The following is an 18,808-nucleotide window of genomic DNA, read 5'->3' on the forward strand; positions in this document are numbered from 1 at the left end:
CTGAAAACTAACTGCAATAATAAACGGAGCTTGTTCTGTCTACTCTGTTTGGTGCCTAGAAAAACAGGAAGGAAAAACCCTTCCTTCTTGGACAGAGCTTCCGAAAGTATGATCTGTAGAAACTTCCATCAGAGCTTCCAGGAACAACAGTGCAAATGCAAATCCCTGGCCCAGATCTCAGGAATCAGTCTCTAGGGGGTTAAGCATTTTTTTGACAAGCAACTCAGGTGATTCTTATGATCCTTAAATTTGACAATTCTGGGGACTTGGTCTTCAAAATGACATATTCATACCCCTAAGGATACACCAAGATTTCCCCAAGAGGTAAGCAGACATGGATAGCTTTAAGGATATCGATTTAAAGATCTTCAGTTTCTATAGGTATTATGCTAAAATATGTGCTCTGATAGTGGCCTCTTCAGATCTACCATTTCTCTATAATTCCCTTCCCACAACTGCCATACTCCAATTCTCAAAAAAAGGGCTGCCTCTCACCTCTTCAGCATCTTACTATGGGGCATTGCCTCAGGGTATAAACAACTCCAGAGGCACCAAAACAAAACCTGAACAACTCCTAGGAGATAACAAGGACTAAGAGATCAAAGCAAAGAGAGCTTTGGTTAAAAATTCTGTGACTTCTCTTTTTATCTGTTTATTTTAGAACTGATAATTGAGAAGGCTGTGCCAGAAACTTAGTTTTAATTCATGTAAATGCATTAACATAAGACATTTTCTGATGGAAAGTTAAGTCTGATTCAGCTGAGTAATGTTAAAATGAGAACAGGCTTTGCCAGTTTATATGACAGGACTTTTTCTATAAATTTAATCAGCTAAATCTACAGCTCCAAGGCTTTGATAAAAATATATTTATCGTGGTACCGTGGCTCACACCTGTAATCCTAGCACTCTGAGAGGCAGAGGCGGGAGGATCGCTTGACCTCAGGAGTTTGAGACCAGCCTGAGCAAGAGTGAGAACGCATTTCTACAAAAGTGAGGCATGGTGGCATGAGCCTGTAGTCCCAGCTACTCAGGAGGCTGAGGCAAGAGGATTGTTTGAGCCCAGGAGTTTGAGGTTGCAGTGAGCTATGATGACACCACTGCACTCCAGTAGCCAGGGAAACAGAGTGAGACTCTGTCTCAAAAAAAAAAAAAAATCTTTAAAGCATATATATAACATACAACATATTAGATAGTATATCCTTCATAAGTACTTAAATTCTTAAAATTTAGATGTCAAATTGAAGATGTGGAAAAGGAAAACTAATCTAGGTTGAGAGCCAGGAAGGATTAAAGGACTGCCTTCAATCAAAGGAGCATGAGGGAATATTCTGGGGTTAGAGAAATGTTATGCAGCTTTTGGGGGGTGGTTACTCAGATTTCTACAACTCATCAGAAGGGAACATTTTATTATATGTTAATCATAGTTGAATTTTTAAAATGTGCATGGAAGAAATCTCTTGTTTTTCAAGACTCACTCTTTTGGTTTCTCTGAACTATGCAGCCTGACTGCAATATAAAGTGATCCACAGCACTTCATAACTTGACTAATCAGATTATTTGTATTTTCACTGTTAGCTCTGATATTTTTCTAATAGCTACTTTGGATCTTGATGCCTAAAAACATTCCTAACAGCAGGGTAGGGTAATACAAGTAAGTAAAGAAAGGATTAATCTTTAAATAATTTGATAAGTGAATGAATAAATGTATTTTTATGTTTGCCTTGGTAGTTGTTCCCTTCCAGATCCTCATTTTCTGGAAGGAGAATCAAGTGACTTAGGTTAGTTTAAAAGAACTCACTCTCAAATTTCATGTAAGTTTAGAAGCAAAAATGTCCTGTAACACAGATGTTTACATGAATAAATGAACAGTTGCTATTGGTCACACTGAGTAAGAAATGCTCAATACTGATATTCTGATACATGACCTGGCCCTCTTAATATTTCTCTGTAATTTGTTCATTCAGTTATGCTATAAAAACCTTAATAACCAACTGAATCTCCTTCTTGCAAATAGGGCATGAAGCCCCGGCCTTCTTTAGTCTTCTGGCACAATGAAAGCAAGTGACAAGATGGCCTGTCCTCCCATGAATAATGTTCCCGTCTCTTGGTCTTTTCTCACATAAGCTACATGGCTTCAAGAGATTCTGGCAATCCTCCATGTTTTCTGTATCAGTTCTCTGTTCAGAAACGTTATCTGACTGTTCTCCGGTGCTTAAGAGGGTCTCTTGGCTTTCAGATTTGTGAGCCAAATCCAAAAATTCCACCGAGCTGCAAGGATCAAAAAGTTTGGAGTTTCCTTCCTTTATACACACATCTTTAGGTCTAACAACTGGAGCAGAAACGGTTCTTCGGCAATCAGGGACATCAATTCCTTCATTTTCCTTCTTTTCAGGTATAGCAGTGATATCAGATGTGGACAGAGAATGGGTTAACTTAGAACAATCTGAATACCAATCCTTCCTCAAGGCCCAGCAACGAAAGCAGTACCTCTTGCTTGGAGAGTTAAATTTCTTGCACTCAGTACACTGCCACTCATCCTACAAAGATAAGTGCAGCCAATTAATACTCACCTGGGGGTGAACATGATGCTGAGAAAAGGGAGGGTAGGCTGAGTTCTCATCCTCTCACGAAGCTTATGATAGTCCAGACATTCCACAGCAGCAGTCTACACTAGGATCTGAGCAAATTCTACAGCCATGTGAAAGAAAGTCTTCGCAAGTTTTGCACTGATAGTGCCACGATTGCCATTTCCAAGCCAAAATCTGGTATCGCTATTCTTTAAGAAAGTTATTTTGGCTTTCTATCTCACCTGGGCAAAATTTATATTGTTTGATTTATCCTGCTACCCCCTCTTTTGGATTACTTTTTTGATTTGTTTTTTTGAGACAGGGTCTCACTCTGTCACCCTGGCTAGAGTGCAGTGGTGTCACCAGCGCTCACTGCAACCTCAAACTCCTAGGCTCAAATGATCTCCCTGCCTCAGCCTCCCAAGTAGCTGGGAGTACAGGCACTCGCCACCACACCAAGCTAATTTTTCTATTTTTTCTAGAGATGGGGTCTCACTCTTGTTCAGGCTGGTCTCAAACTCTTGAGCTCAAGCAATCTTCCCACCTGGGCCTCCCAGAGTGCTAGGATTACAGGCATGAGCCACCTCGCCCAGCCTGGATTACTTTTCTTTGCACAATGTACTCCTTTATTGTGCAAAAGGCTGAAGAATGAAGACGAGATAATCTTACTCTTTCCTAGTAATTAACAAATGTTATAAAATTTGGCAAAAAGTGGCCAGGCACAGTGGCTCACACCTATAATCCCAGCAATTTAAGAAGCCGAGGTAGGAAGATGCTTGAGGCCAGAGGTTAGAGGTCAGCCTGGGCACACAAAGTGAGACCCCGCCTCCACAAAAAATAAAAAATTAGCTAGGCATGGTGGCGTGTGCCTAAAGTAGCCTATAGTTCCAGCTACTCGGGAGACTGAAGTGGAAGGATCGGTTGAGCCCAGAAGTTCGAGGCTGTAGTGGGCTATGAATGCACCGCTGCACTCCAGCCTGGGCAACAAAGTGCGACCCTGTCTCAAAACAAAACAAAACAAAACTGTTAAAAAGTTTTAGAAGTGATTAATCAAGGCTAAAAAAACAAAACAAAAAAAGAATTTAAAAAGAAAAAAAGAGGCCGGGCGCGGTGGCTCACGCCTGTAATCCTAGCACTCTGGGAGGCCGAGGTGGGCGGATCGTTTGAGCTCAGGAGTTCGAGACCAGCCTGAGCAAGAGCGAGACCCCACCTCTACTAAAAATAGAAAGAAATTATATGGACAGCTAAAAATATATATAGAAAAAATTAGCCGGGCATGGTGGCGCATGCCTATAGTCCCAGCTACTCGGGAGGCTGAGACAGGAGGATCGCTTGAGCTCAGGAGTTTGAGGTTGCTGTGAGCTAGGCTGACGCCACGGCACTCACTCTAGCCTGGGCAACAGAGTGAGACTCTGTCTCAAAAAAAAAAAAAAAAGAAAAAAGAAAAAAAGAAACTTTGGTGGTGCACAGCATTTGAGGGAAGGACAAGCTCTGACTCAGGTGGGGCAAGGGCAATATATGTAATCTAAACATTTGTACCCCCATAATATGCTGAAATTTAAAAAAAAAAAAAAAAAAAAGAAAGAAAGAAACTTTGGCAAAAAGGAAGCCAAAACAAAAGAGACTTGAAAACTACTAAATTTATTCAGATTCTCTCACTGCTCTCAGGCTGACAGTTTCCTAACTGTATACCTAAATCACACACTCCAAAAGAAAAAAAAAGAAACAGAACAACTGAATCACACCCTGAGAAAAATGAATGTTCTTATCCTTGAATGCCAAGTAATCTTTCCCTACTTCTCCATATTCCAATTAGGAGACACATGATGTCAATGAATTTTAAATGCGTTGCTTAATTCAAAGGTAGGTACCTGGAACAAGTCAAGAGTATTTAAAGTGGATAATTACCCTGGCTTTGATGGGATCAATGATTTGACGCATGCTGAATTCAATTACTTTTAGGACAAAGGCCAAGCACTTCAAGTTTAGAAGTCATAACTTAATTGTCTAGACTTGAGAGGCAGGGACACAACCATTTGTTAAACTGGGATGTTCTCCAGAGAGCCTCAAAACACTCTTTCCAGTTTTTCTCCAATCTCATCTGAAATGCTATAAAAATACTCAAAGGAACTTCATAAAGATTTGGAATTTATAACTGATGGTGTGCCACAGTTTAATTGGCATCAATTTTTCTTTTTTAGTAGTACATAAAACAGGCCTTATTAAATTCAATGGCATCTTTGATTTGATGAAATACAGTTTGTTTGTTTAATAGGTTTTCCGGGCCCAAGTAGCAATAGAGGTCTGATTAAGTTGGCAACATTTATCTCTATTTGTACTATGGTCAAGAATGCTTACTGATCGGTCCAGTATGTTTGACTATTACTAAGCTACGCACATATAATTTGCACTGAATTACCATAATGGTCAACAGTGGTGCAGTAGGGGTGGGGGGAAGAGCAGAGACAATCTAAAAATGTTTCTATCCCCACGCAGCAAAATGTAAAACCCTCTTCTTATCCTTTCCCCACCACCCTTTTTCCCAGTGTGTTAGCTGTGGGAAGAACTAAATGAAAAATGGGGAAACAGCATGCAAAAAGAAAAGCAAGGCATATATTTGCGTCTAGACCTGAGCTGTCAATTGGCAACAAATCCGTATGTATTACCAATGTCAAATCTTCTTTAATAGGCATCCATTAATATTAATCTGTGTGGAAATTAAGCCATTTTCCATTTGTTTCTTCTTAAGCAAGAAATCACAATATGTTTTCTTTTTTATAAAGAGACAGAGTCTCGCTCTGTTGTCCAGGCTGGAATGCAGTGGTGTGATCATAGCGCACTGCAGCCTCGAACTCCTGGGCTGAAGTGGTTCTCCCATCTTAGCCTCCTGAGTAGCTGGGTGCATGCCACCATACCTGGCTAATTTTTTTAAAAAATATTTTGTAGAAACAAGGGGTCTCGCTATGTTGTCCAGGCTAGTCTCAAACTCCTGGCCCCAAGCAATCCTCTTGCCTCAGCCTCCCAAAATGCTGGGATTAGAGGCATGAGCCACTGTGCCCAGCCTCGATATTATTTTTATACTCAAAGAATTTTAGATAGCCTATAGGTCTGTCTTTGGGATTACAGAGAGGTGTTTAGTTGGGGAAAGTAGTGCAAAACTATTTTGAGTGCAAAACTATTTTGAGTAACTCTGTCTCTATCATGTCCAAAGAGTTTTGATGACAGCAAGAAAGGCACACAGAGACATTTAAGTCATTCTTTTGCAAGGTAGGGAGACGATCAGATCAAATTACCCCCTCTCTTCTCAAGTTCCATTAAAAACCTCTAACAAGATGTAAAGAAACCAACATCTCTTAGCAACTAGGAAAGGTAGACAGAAATGGGGGAAAATGGAAATAGCACTCTTCCATACAAGTCAACTGCTAGAATTACATCATCTGAAAACGTGGCCAGTGCAAAACAGCTTTTGCTAAAGATTCATACCTCAGAGGTAACTTCTACGTCAGTATCATCACTTAAGGACTTAGAGTCCTCAAGGTCTTCATTTTTTTCCACTTTAGTCATCTGTGAAGGCAAAAACATCTCATTAATAAGGTTTACGTGCTTTAGATGAGACTATCACCTAAAAGCAGAAAAAAAACAACAGCTTCAACTTAAAACTCACATTCTGCCTCCATCAGTGCACTTAATGAGAGAACTTAAAGCAAGACCAAAAACATGATTCTGTATGCACACAGGTGACATTTCAGTAGCACCAACGATTGAAAAGCACCCAGATGAGTTACCAAACATCTTCTGCATTCAGAAGAGAAGATGCCCATATTTATGACTTTCAAGAAAATAAATAATATCAGAATAGAAAAGCTACAATTATTAAATATAGAAATTTTTTATCTAGGCATATGGGAAGAATAAAAAACTATTTAAAAATTTTACTTTTCACTTTCAAAAGTAAAACTAGTTATAGGATACTCTGCCTGTCCTAGAAAAATATGCCCATAGAAATGGAAACAAAAAGGTCAAAAAGTGTGGGGAATGTCTTCTGAATTTAAAAATTTAGAATTTAAAAATTTTTAAATTAAAACCCTAGTTTTATGGTATAGTAAATGGAATAAAAACAACTATGAAACAATTACAAACCTCTGTATAGCAACCTTCTCATAAAAGTTCAAATATTTTAAGTGCCATCTCTCTCTACAGAAGTTTTCAAATGTCACTTTTGTCTTCATTCCAGCCACCTGCAATTCCTTCTAATGCTACTCTTATAACTAGTCTAAAAGAACCCAACCATCTATCTGCCCACAGCAAACATACCAGGACATCTTTCAGGAGCTCAAATTCCCATGAAAATCCCTTAAATAAAGAAATAAATAAAAAGGATGACCCAATTTAGGTCTGTTTTTCTTTGCTATATTTATTCAGTGGATGATTACTGAGACTGTTCTATGTGCTGGGTACTGGATCCACTGCCCAGTTTAAGACTTGGGCACATTTACTGTATGACTCTTCACCTTGATACGTTCACACCAAATGCACTCAGAGTTCTAAAAGAGGAAAGCTCTTTTCTCCTATTTTAACTCTAAAAAAAGTTAGAAATCATCTATCTTTCCATTTAGGTATAAAATGGTTATAGAAGCTACTGAGATTTCGAAGAAATAAGGATTTTTATCCTACAGGCTGTTGAGACCATTTAGAGCTTTGCCTTATTAAGAAGGCAAGGTTTCCAGAAGACAAAACTTCACAGTGAAAGATTAGATAAATAGGGGGAAAAAGTGGGGGGGCGGGGGGGGGGAATAATTTATTGCTTCTAATGAAGTAGGAGCTTCACCATGAAACTCTTATCTTATTTTTAAGGCAGCCTTGGTTAATTTAACATGAATCTTATAACTGGATATCAAAAAATGTTAAAAAGTGAAAAGAGGGATTATGTAATATGTTGTATGAAGAGACATAAAGAGACCTGAAGAGATTATACCATGAGCACATAAATACAGCCAACATGAAATTTTCCCACGACATACCTTTTTGTCACTCACTTTCCCTACTTCTTCACTTGTTTGTTCAGTATCAGCAGATTCAACTTTTATTCCAACACCTAACTGCTCTGATACTGACTCATTCAAAAACCACAAGTCATCTGTAGTATCTGAAACAATGGCAGTACCCACATCCTAATAGAAAAAAACAAACATGAGTTTGTAGTCAGAGGCTTATCAGAGATGTTGAACCAACACAAATGAACCCAAAACTCAGTTATCTTCACACTACATCTCCAAAGAACATCTTGCCTTTCTTCAATGGACTCGTGTTAATTCAACAGATCCAAGGTATCTACTTGGCACCTACTATGGACAAATTAACGGATGGATATAAGGGTGCCTGGCAAGGAACGTTCTATTTTCACACTAAATCGGGTATAGCACCTGAGAAACAGTACTGAAGAGCTTCCAAGGTAAGGACTCATAGTTGCTCAAGTAGATAGAATACATTCCCTACATTCTTTTCACAGATCACACACTCTGAGAAGCTAGAAAAGATACCATTAGTTTTGACGTGTTCTTTCCTTTAATGGTCAATGATGCTTATTGAAGAAATATGAGAAACACTGATGGTAACCCAAACCTTTTGCCATGACATTGTCTGAATTCTTAAACACCTTTAAATATATAAAACTAACTTTCTGTGTTCATCTTCAGACATTTTATTATATGCATTTCTACAATACTCATGAGACAATTTATTATTTTGCCACCATACATATTCATTTATTGAACAAATCCTCAATAAATGTCTGTTATATGCCAGACACTGTTTTAGATACTAGGTGATGGAACAGAGTGGTGAACAATACAAAAGCCCTGGGCCTTACATTTCAGTCAGGTAAACAGACAATAAATACACATACAAAACGTAAGTAATATTTTTACAAAGTACCAAGTACAGCAGAGGATATTGAAAAACATAAAGCAGCAGAGTGGCTGGGGAGGGGCTAGTACTGGCTGTGTGTTTTGCAGGGCCACCACTTAAAACAGCTGCAAAACAAAAAGTGAATGTACACCACTGCAACTACGTAACATGACAGCCTTGGTGACCAGAGATGACCTCTTTGAGGAAATTACATTAGAGCAGAGTCCTAAATTTTGAGAAGGAAATGAAAGGATTTGGGTGAAGAGTATTCCAGAAAGAGAAAAGAACAAATTTAAGGTGCCTGTGGAAGAATTTTGGGGTTACAGCATCAGAAAGCAGCCTAGTGTGCCTAAAATGCACACGGTGAACAAAGAAAAATGACAGGAGGTGAGGAAGGAGGGGGCTGAATCAGTTATGGCTATGGTAAAAAGTCTACATTTTATCCTACTTGCTTTCTGAAGCCACCAGAGATATAATATGGCAGTCATACAACTTTACCATTAAAAATTTACTCTTAGCCTGAGCAAGAGCAAGACCCCATCTCCACAAAAAACAGAAAAATCAGCTGAGCATGGTGGCACACGCCTGTAGTGCCAGCTACTCAGGAGGCTGAGACAAGAGGATCGCTTGAGCCCAGGAATTTGAGGTTGCAGTGAGCTGTGATGACACCACTGCACTCTAGCATGGGTGACAGAGTGAGACCCTGTCTCAATAAATAAATAAATAAATAAATAAATAAATAAATTAATTTAGTCTTTAAGGCCAGGCATGGTGGCTCACACCTATATCCTAGCACTCTGGGGGGGCCAAGGCAGGAAGACTGCTTGAGGTCAGGAATTTGAGACCAGCCTAAGCAACAGTGAGACCCATCTCTACTAAAAAGAAAAACAATTAGCTGGGCATGGTGGTAAGAGCCTGTAGTTCCAGCTACTAGGGAGGGTGAGGCAGAAGAATCGCTTGAGCCCAGAGGTGGAGGTTGCAATGAGCTATGATGATGCCACTGCACTCTAGTCTGGACTACAGAGTGAGACCCTGTCTCAAAAAAAAAAAAAAAAAATTTACTCTTTAAAAAGACTGAACTATTCTATGAACAAGAATAGAAACAGCTAGAGCAGTTGTGGTATGAGGTATTATTACAATACCTGTATGAAAAATGATGATGGCTTGAATTAGGGCATGACAGTCCAAGTAGTAAAAACTGGTTATAGCTTAAATGTATTTTGGATAAAGAGCTGATAACCTGAATGTGGGCTCTGACAAAGAAAAGGAAATCAATGTCTCCTTAATATTTGGCTGGAATAACTGGGTAGACAGAAGATGAAAGACGAAAATCTAGGAAGGGAGTGTTTGATTAAAAAAATAAATAAATAAATAGCCCAGGCACAGTGGCTGATGCCTATAACCCCAGCACTCTGGGAGGCTGGGGTGGGAAGGTCACTTGAGGTCAGAAGTTCAAGACCAGCCTGAGCAACATAGGGAGACCCTATCTCTACAAAATATAAAAAACTTGCCAAGCACAGTGGTGCCTGCCTGTAGTCCTAGATACACAAGAGCCTGAAGCAAGAGGATCACTTGAGCTCAGGAATTCTAGGCTGCAGTGAGCTACGATCAGGCCACTGCACTTCAGCCTGGGTGACACAGCGAGACTCCGTCTCTTTAAAAAAAAAAAAAAAATCAAGAGTTCTGGTTTGGGCTGGGCACAGTGGCTCATGCCTGTAATCCTAGCACTCTGGGAGGCTGAGGCAGGCGGACTGTTTGAGCTCAGGAGTTCAAGACCAGCCTGAGCAAGAGCGAGACCCATCTCTACTAAAAACAGAAAGAAATTATATGGACAGCTAAAAATATATATATAGAAAAATTAGCTGGGCATGGTGGCACATGCCTGTAGTTCCAGCTACTCGGGAGACTGAGGCAGGAGGATTGCTTCAGTACAGGAGTCTGAGGTTGCAGTGACCTAGGCTGATGCCATGGCACTCTAGCCGGGGCAACAGAGTGAGACTCTGTCTCAAAAAAAACAAAAAACAAAACAAAACAAAACAAAAGAGTTCTGGTTTGAACATGTTAAATGGCAGATCCTTTAAGTGAGGTATTAAGTAGGCAGCTGGACATGGAAGTTGGGCATTTAGGGGAGAGGTCAGGGCTAAAGATACAGATTTGCACACCATATGCATTCACATGGTATTTAAAGTCATAGCAGCAAATAAGAATTCTTAGAGAATACAAAGTATGGTCAAGAGTAACCAAGAATGTTACTCTTTCAAAAGAAAAAAAAAAAGTCCCCCTTCAAATGTGAAATTTACCTGATTTGTCTGTAAATCAGTTGAGCCATTACTTCTAGGGGTATAGTTGTTTCTCAAGTTTCCTAAAAACCACCAAGGCAGGCCAGCTACATCCCATTCCTCAAAACCAAGGTCCAGCCTAGTTGTCTCATCTTGGGTTAAATTTTCTATCAAGTCTTCACCTATAGAAGTCAAATGATAATATCTATATATGTAACACTTAAGAACCAAGACTTTTCTTCAGAATACTTACAACTTCTTTATAAGATAGGTAAAAAGAGATTCCTATTCTCAGTAAGAAAGAACTAGAAATCTGTCTTAGTGTCAGAGCCCCAATCTCCTCCCCCGTTTAGGCTTCATTAGCAAGTAATGACACTAGAAGTACATAATCATTCATCAAGGAATCTAAAGTCTGAAAGCATCTGAACAATGACATTGTTCCTAAAGGATTTCTGAATGGTCATTTACTGGCATTGTAAACATTCCTACCGACTGTAGTAACTTAAAAATTACTTACCCTAGTATATAATGCCTGATAATAGTTTGATTCACCGCACTGCAAATGGTGATACACAGTGGCCTAACCCTTGTGATTGACGCAAGGTGGTACAGACCATAATGGGCAATCACAAGGTTGTCAATGCAGTCTCACCGGTGCCACATATTTTGGGACATTTCTCAATAATTCATACGTTTTAGTAGGTAACAACCATTATAAAACACTTAACTCTAGGTTGTCCAAATAAATACATACATACGCCATTTCTGGATCAATGGGCTCTTTTGGAGTTAAGTATATAGAAATACCACAAATATTAAGGCCCCATCACATATTTCAAGTAAAAGATCTCGAATGACATTCAAGGCAGTTACTAATATAATTTGTTGTTATCACATGAAATTCTTTTCTTTCTCATCCTCCAGTCTTTTCTGTTGTGCTCTACTCTTTTCCTACTTTCTCGCTCTCTTTTACCTCTTCCCAACGCATTAGGCCTGCTGATGGCAACCACGGGCATTTAAATGTGCTAAGGAACATATGGTTCAAAGAATTTCTGCAATAAGACCTTCTCTTCCCGGTTCTTCTGGAGTCGGGAAAAGCTGGGTTGAGAGGGCAAAAAACAAAAAAAGAATTTCTGCAATAAATGAGTCCCTGTCAGAATATAAGCTTACCCCATCCACTTACAAATTATGCTGATCCTACCTACTAAAAGGCACATCTGTGGCCAGGGAAATTTCAACTACATTTTTATTTACTCATTGCTGAAATTATTAGAAACCGAATTTCTGAGATGGTGCCATATTAAAGTATTTTCCTCTACTCAAGCTCTACAACTTATTGTGAAGGGAATGAAATTAGGTCATTCTTTTCATAAATAAAAATTCTGTCCTATCTATAGTACTTCTTGAAAATACTAAACTATTCCCAAAATTTCCATCACAAACTACATACAGTCTCTTAAATTGGCTGTTCTTTTAAACAGCCTTTTGAGGAGAAGCAAGGACCTGGATTTAAAGAAATAAGATTACACACTTAATATCATATACAATGGAATAATTCTGAGGTAACTAGGTAGCCCCAAATTCAGTTTATGTTCAAATGCAAATTAAAACAATTCAACATAATAAACTGTTTCAAATTTAATTTAAACATTTAAAACAACTTCAGCAGCATAACTTTCTGGGACATAGCTTGAGACCTAACCTGCCATTGGTCCAAGTGTGAGCCAGGTGCCTAGACTAGAAACTCTCATGACGTAAAATGTCTTTGGGGAATTTTATACATCTTTGCAAAAACAAAACAAAACAAAAAACCTCACATGATTTTAGGAGGTATTTTACAAAGTGCAGTTTTAGGGCAAATATCAGTTAACCCATTTTGCCTATATCAATATCTAATAGGATGGCAAATACGCAGTGACTACCATCCAAGGGCAAAGAAACTACAGGTTAAATAACATCCAAAATGCTTTGGACCAGAAGTGCTTTGGATTTCAAATTTTTTCAGATTTTGGAGTATTTGCATATACATAATGAGATACCTTGGGGATAGGACCCAAGTCTAAACACAAAATTCATTTATGTTTCATATATACCGTATAGTCTGAAGGTAATTTTATATACTATTTTTAATAATTTTGTGCCTGAAACAAAGTTTTGACTGCAACCTGTCACATAAAGTCAGGTGTGAAATATTCCACTTGTGGCATCATGTCAGTACTCAAAAGGTTTCAGATTTTGGAGCATTTTGGATTAGAGAAGCTAAACCTGTAAAAGGCTTCTTATAACTCATTCTTGGCCCTGCGATACTAAGTATATCTTATCATCTTTGCAAACTTAAAAATCTATGAAAATTAGCTTTTGCCTCAAGCAGACAAATCAAAATAAAAATTCTAACCAAATCAAATATATACAGGGGTACCAAGATTAAAATGGCCAAGGCAACTTAATTCATATATAGACAAAATTCACCAGGTAACAAACTGATAAAGGCGTAGCTATCTTCTATTAGCATGCCAGCTAATGGAAGGGTCTTACACTATCCTAGTTATCATGGGTTGCTAAAACAGCACTACCATCTTCATAGTTAACAATGATGATAAAAGGTTTTCAGAAAAGAATGAGAAATTATGACATATACCTCTCTTCACGTGAAGAGACAAAAAAACAAACAAACAAACAAACAAAGGGAAACAAGTCTACACAGCCTTAACCTAAAACATACCTGTTCTAGAATTCCTGCATTTATGCTGTGAGGTAGGCAGTGTGGGAATATCGCCTTCTTCGGTTCTTTTCCTGGGACTGGAACTTTCCTCAGCACTTTGCTGAAAGAAGGGAAAGGTGTCTATCAGTGCAGTAGAAATAACTGAGACCAGGGGATGTAGCAGTTCCATTCTGGCTCACCAGTTAGTGTGCAACACAATGGGTTACACACAAGAAAGAGAACTCTGGAGTTCACAACAGTCATCAAGTAAAGGCAACACCTCTCCTCAACCCACTATGAACAGAGCTAGGAGAATCCCAAACCTGGGGGGGAAAACAGATTTTGGCCTTTATGCAAAGGTTAACAACAGGCTGTCTGTATAAAGCCTCTAGCCTACTACAAAATTAGGCATAATTCAGAAAACATGTGAAACCCTCACCATCTACCAAGATGATCATAAATTTTCCCCAGGTTTGAGGAAGCTTTAGGAAATGGCCTGACATGAACTAAACTGCAACAAACCTGTTAAAATCTAAGAAAGCAGTTTCCTCAAACACATACACACACCACACACACAGAGACATACACAGACACACACACAAACCCAAAGAAAATGCAACTGGAAGAACTGAAGATCAGAAGTGCTACATCCCAAAGAAAGATTCAGAGACTGGAACTCTGTTATGGGCAGAACAGAGAAGGTTCACTCTGTCCCTGGTCTGTGAGCTCCCAAGAACTTTCCTATTAAATTCTTACCACATTCACGGAAAGGTCTTGGGAGTCCAAGATCCACAGGTACAGAGAAGGGGCCACTCTGTACAACAAAAGAAGTCACCGTGTGGTGATTTTACCTTCAGTTGGTCTTGACTTGGAATATCCATACTGTGATCCTGTGCGAGAGCGAGAGTCTGAGCAGCATCTGGATAGCAAGTAAAACAAAAGGAAAACCTTCCCTGGTAATAACCATTCTTTCCACACAAAAAGGACCTCAGAAAACAACCCTAGAGCTAGGTTTGGTCCCTAGAGATGTACTTCTCCATGTCCGCTGGACAAGGCTCTCATTTACAAGAAGGAAAAAAATCAAAACTGATAAAAATGACAAAGACCAAGATAGGCCATATTCAAAATATATTACCAAAATATAATCTGGGGAAAAATGAAAAATAACTAAAAATTGTTTTTCATAGCAGGCTTTCAAAATTTTACATGAAAAGTGTTTCCAAGCAGGAAATAATGGAGACTATTTTTGTCATCTCTTCCTGTATTACCAAATTTGCCTAGCTTATAAACAACAGAAAGTGTTTGGCTTTTTAAATTTAATGTTGATTTTCAAGTGTTAAAGTTATACAGGATTATGAGATCTTAAAATTTGGAAATCTTCCCAAAACTTGCTTCATAAAACAATAGCGTCTTCATGTAAACCTACATTCTAAGTGTCAATAATAATTTCATGGTTAAATTCCCATCACCTATATATAGATCAGATGTTTTTCATCAAGTCTTTTTTTTCCCCAGCTACTAAAAATATTTCCTAAGAAGAAAGAAGAGGCAGATAAAAAGCTTTTCTCAAGGCCAACATAAAGAAACAAAGAAAACAATAACCCAAACAGAGAGAAATTCTGAGATACTGCATTGGTCTAAGAGAGAAATGCATTCCAAGGACTTAGAAATTTTTCAAGCAGAAGATAAACACTTGACTACAGGAAAAAAACAAGCTGCAGGCAATTTAATAATCTGGACCATCCATTATATGAGGCTACATGTAACTGAGATGCACCCAAATAAGTCTGTTGTGGATCAAGTTCATCAACCACTACCAGGTTCAGAGATAGGACATGTGGAAAACATCATCCTCATCTAATAAAGGGACTGCTAAAGAAAGAAAACAGATCCTACAACTGGTCTGACAATTGAGCTGTTTTGCACAAAGCAAACATTTTGAAACTTGTAATTATAAAGAACATTATTTCCAGAAGCATTTTTATAGATAAAGGGAGACAATGAAAAGTTCAAGAGACAGCATTTTCTGACCACAGTGGTCTTCAAAGCAAAGTTCCATTAACACACAATATAGGTGCAGCAGTTCTTTAATAAAGTAATTTTATTACTAATGTCATTTATATTTCTAAAGCCTTACTACCTTACTCAGGTTAAGACAATTACGAGCAAAAATAAATCATCTGGGGAAACCACAATGTAAAAGAGAAATTTTAAAATAAATATGTTTGTCATATCCATTTCATTTTATTAGCATACAAGGGAAAATTTGGAGAAATGATTTAGAAAGAAACACCTTCACTTTAAATAATGGCATTTTCTTCAACCATCAAAATAAAAGGTTTAACTCATTTGCAAAGGTGTAAAATAAATTATATGAACAGCACTTTTCTCATTTGTCCTTTCAAACAAAACAAACACATGCAACTCAATTTATGAAAACCAACAGAAATGGCCAACCACAAGCACCAACGCAAGTGCAAGTCAGAGTAGATAATCAGAATTACTTGGGGGCAATTCCCTGGTTTTGATCATTAAACTATAGTTATATAAAATGTTACCATTTGGGAATCTAGGTAAAGAAAATATGGGAACTCTATATAATAGTTTTCAACTTTTTTGTTAAATCTGAATATTTTTTAAATGAAAAATTAAAGAATAAAAATATTTTAAAGATTTGATGTTCAGAGGAAAAGAATTTGTTTAAAAAAAAAAAAAAAAAAACTAGGGGAACAAATTCTGTTACAAGCAAGGGTTAAGAAGACATCATTATATGGCACCACAGGAAGAAATCTCTGTTCTACCACTTATCAGTGGTATCTGATCTTGGGTAAATCCATTATGTTAAAAAAAAAAAAAAACAACAACAAAACAAAACCTCAATTTCTTCATCTACTGACTCTCCTCACAGGATTGTTGTGAGGATCAACTGAAATGTTTGCTTATAGAAATGCTCTTTATAATATATGACATGTTAAATTATGCAGAAAGTACAAGAAAGAAAACGAGAGGGGGGAGAAAAAGTAAGAATTATACCCACTGTAGATATTCAGAGACTAGATCAATTGGAAAACAAATTTTGGGATGGCCAAAGGGGGTAAAAAAAGGAAAACAAATTTTACTGAAAGAGTAAATCAGCAATTATAAAACCCTCCATGTATTTCAAGCTGTCAGTGACTATCCCAGGAAAGCCATACTATTTCACAAGTGACTGAATTCCAATAAAGCTGCCACATCATTTGCAAGGCCTTCCCTCTCAAACAGAAATTTATAGCTATATGAAGCGGGTGAAGTGGGCAAATGACTCAATGAAACCAACAGGCTTCAAAATTCAATGTAAGTTCAAAATCATGTTTCCACATGAGAGCAAAGTCTCTTTCCCAGACTTTAACAACTAAATCTTCACTGGGAGTGAAATTCTTTTCAACCTATTTCAGTAAACCATCAAAAGATAGCCAATCTAAAGAGATTACAGGCCGGGCATGGTGGCTCACACCTGTAATCTTAGCACTCTGGGAGACTGAGGTGGGAGGATCACTTGAGCTCAGGAGTTTGAGACTAGCCTGAGCAAAAGCAAAACCGTGTCCCTACTAAAAATAGAAAAATCAGCCATGTGTGGTGGCACTCGCCTCTAGCTGCAGCTACGCGGGAGGCTAAGGCAAGAGGATCATTTGAGCTTAAGAGTTTGAGGTTGCAGGTGAGCTACAATGATGCCACTGCACTTTACCCAGGGTGACAGAGCAAGACTGTCTCAAAAAAAAAAAAAAAAAAAAAGACAAACGTGGGCTTTCTTCAAAGCAAAATATTACCTAAAATCTAAGTTGAAGCTCACAAAAGGGCTTCATGTAGTAGAGGGGGGGAAAAAAACTTTCATTATTTGAAAATGAGTGAGACAGAGTTACATTTCAGTTGTACCCAGCTTATTCACTTATCTCTAACACACCACCATTTTGGAGACCTCAGACCTCAAAGCAGCCACTTTCCTGCACATACCCAACAGATAAATTCAAGGAGTAGTATTTAAAAGGTCTGGAATCAAGCAAAAGATTAGACAAACTGGCATTCAGATAACAGAAAGCTAACATAATTAAGTGAAAGGTTCTTGGAGGATCTTTATAAGGGATAGATCAGACTAATACCACCTGAGCTCACAGAATCTTAACATGACTAAAAGAGGGACAGGCAGACCTTATAATGAGTGTGATGTGATAAAACACATCAAAGTACAAAGCACCACCGATAAAGCTCTCTTGGCAAAAAATTTAAACTTGAATCTATTTAAGCACTACTAATTTACTGAAAATGGGGGGATAAAGAAACATATTAAACACAATCACAAGGATACAATCGGCCAACTCCAGAATGTGGAAAATTCTACAGAAAAAATGACTCAGTTCTTCAACAAATAAATGACATGAAAACAAGAGGGTTAAGTTTTATAAATTAAAGGCACTTATGAGATACAACCAAATGCAATGTGTGGACTTTGGATCCTGATTTGAACAAGCCATATATATAAGATATTTTTGAAATAACTGGGGGAAACAATACATAAACTGTTAGGATTATGGAATTATTATTGCTTATTAATTTTTTTGTGTGTAACAATGGTATTGTATGTTTGAAGGAAAAAAGACCTTAACTATTAGAGATTTTTAAAAGTATGTCTAGATGAAGCAAATATAACAAAATGTTAACAGTACGTCTAGGTGAGCATCTCTCTATCCTCAGTATGTTTGAGATTTTTCACAATGAAAAGTTAAGTAGCACAGTACTGACACTGTGTGACATGTAGTATATATTCCTCCCAGTCATGCCAAAGACAGCAATCCATTTCCACCTTCGCCCTCCTTGCTTTCCCATCGTTTGCCCCCTTGAACTCAAAACTATGATACAGACTGCAGAAATATGATGTGACGTACCTGTAGTAGCAGTGGCTAAAGTGACAAGATTCTTCCTTAGCATATCATACAGAGGGCTGTTTAAGAGATAAAACAAAAAATTAACAACTCCAAACGCTACTCTGAAGGCATCAGTGGTTTTCCATTAAATATTAAATATATTTCTGGTATGTTATCTCCCAGCTTTCTCTACAAGGCAGAGAGAGGAAGAATCTTTTCCCCAGAATAGATTTTAATTACTTAAATATTAAGAAGTTAATGCCCAGGCCCTTGTGTTACTTTGCCCCCATTAAAAAAACGGATTTACATTTTATTTCACTAGTTAACAGGAACCCAAGTGGGGAGATTTCCTTTGGAAACTATTCCTTCCTTCTAGGAGTTAAGTTTTAGATTTTAATTGGAGAGTGGAGGTGGAGAGGAGTCTTAATTTAAGACAAAATGAGCTTAGAAGAAAAA

General features: G+C 38.0%; 1 protein-coding gene across 1 annotated transcript in view; it reads right to left on the reverse strand.

Moving 5' to 3' along the window:
* Positions 1-1,632: 1,632 nt before the first annotated feature.
* The window catches only part of MDM4 (MDM4 regulator of p53), a 28,636-nt gene continuing 11,460 nt past the window's right edge, over positions 1,633-18,808 (reverse strand). Inside the window, exons 5-11 of the mRNA XM_069459339.1 lie at positions 18,374-18,429; positions 14,306-14,373; positions 13,476-13,575; positions 10,775-10,935; positions 7,589-7,738; positions 6,051-6,131; positions 1,633-2,537 (exon numbers count right to left, since the gene is read on the reverse strand). Of these exons, the coding sequence (XP_069315440.1) occupies positions 1,965-2,537; positions 6,051-6,131; positions 7,589-7,738; positions 10,775-10,935; positions 13,476-13,575; positions 14,306-14,373; positions 18,374-18,429 (1,189 nt within the window). The 3' untranslated portion in view covers positions 1,633-1,964. The remainder of the gene's footprint in view (positions 2,538-6,050; positions 6,132-7,588; positions 7,739-10,774; positions 10,936-13,475; positions 13,576-14,305; positions 14,374-18,373; positions 18,430-18,808) is intronic.

The sequence above is a fragment of the Eulemur rufifrons genome, chromosome 27 (genome assembly GCF_041146395.1).
Source record: "Eulemur rufifrons isolate Redbay chromosome 27, OSU_ERuf_1, whole genome shotgun sequence".
NCBI lineage: Eukaryota > Metazoa > Chordata > Mammalia > Primates > Lemuridae > Eulemur > Eulemur rufifrons.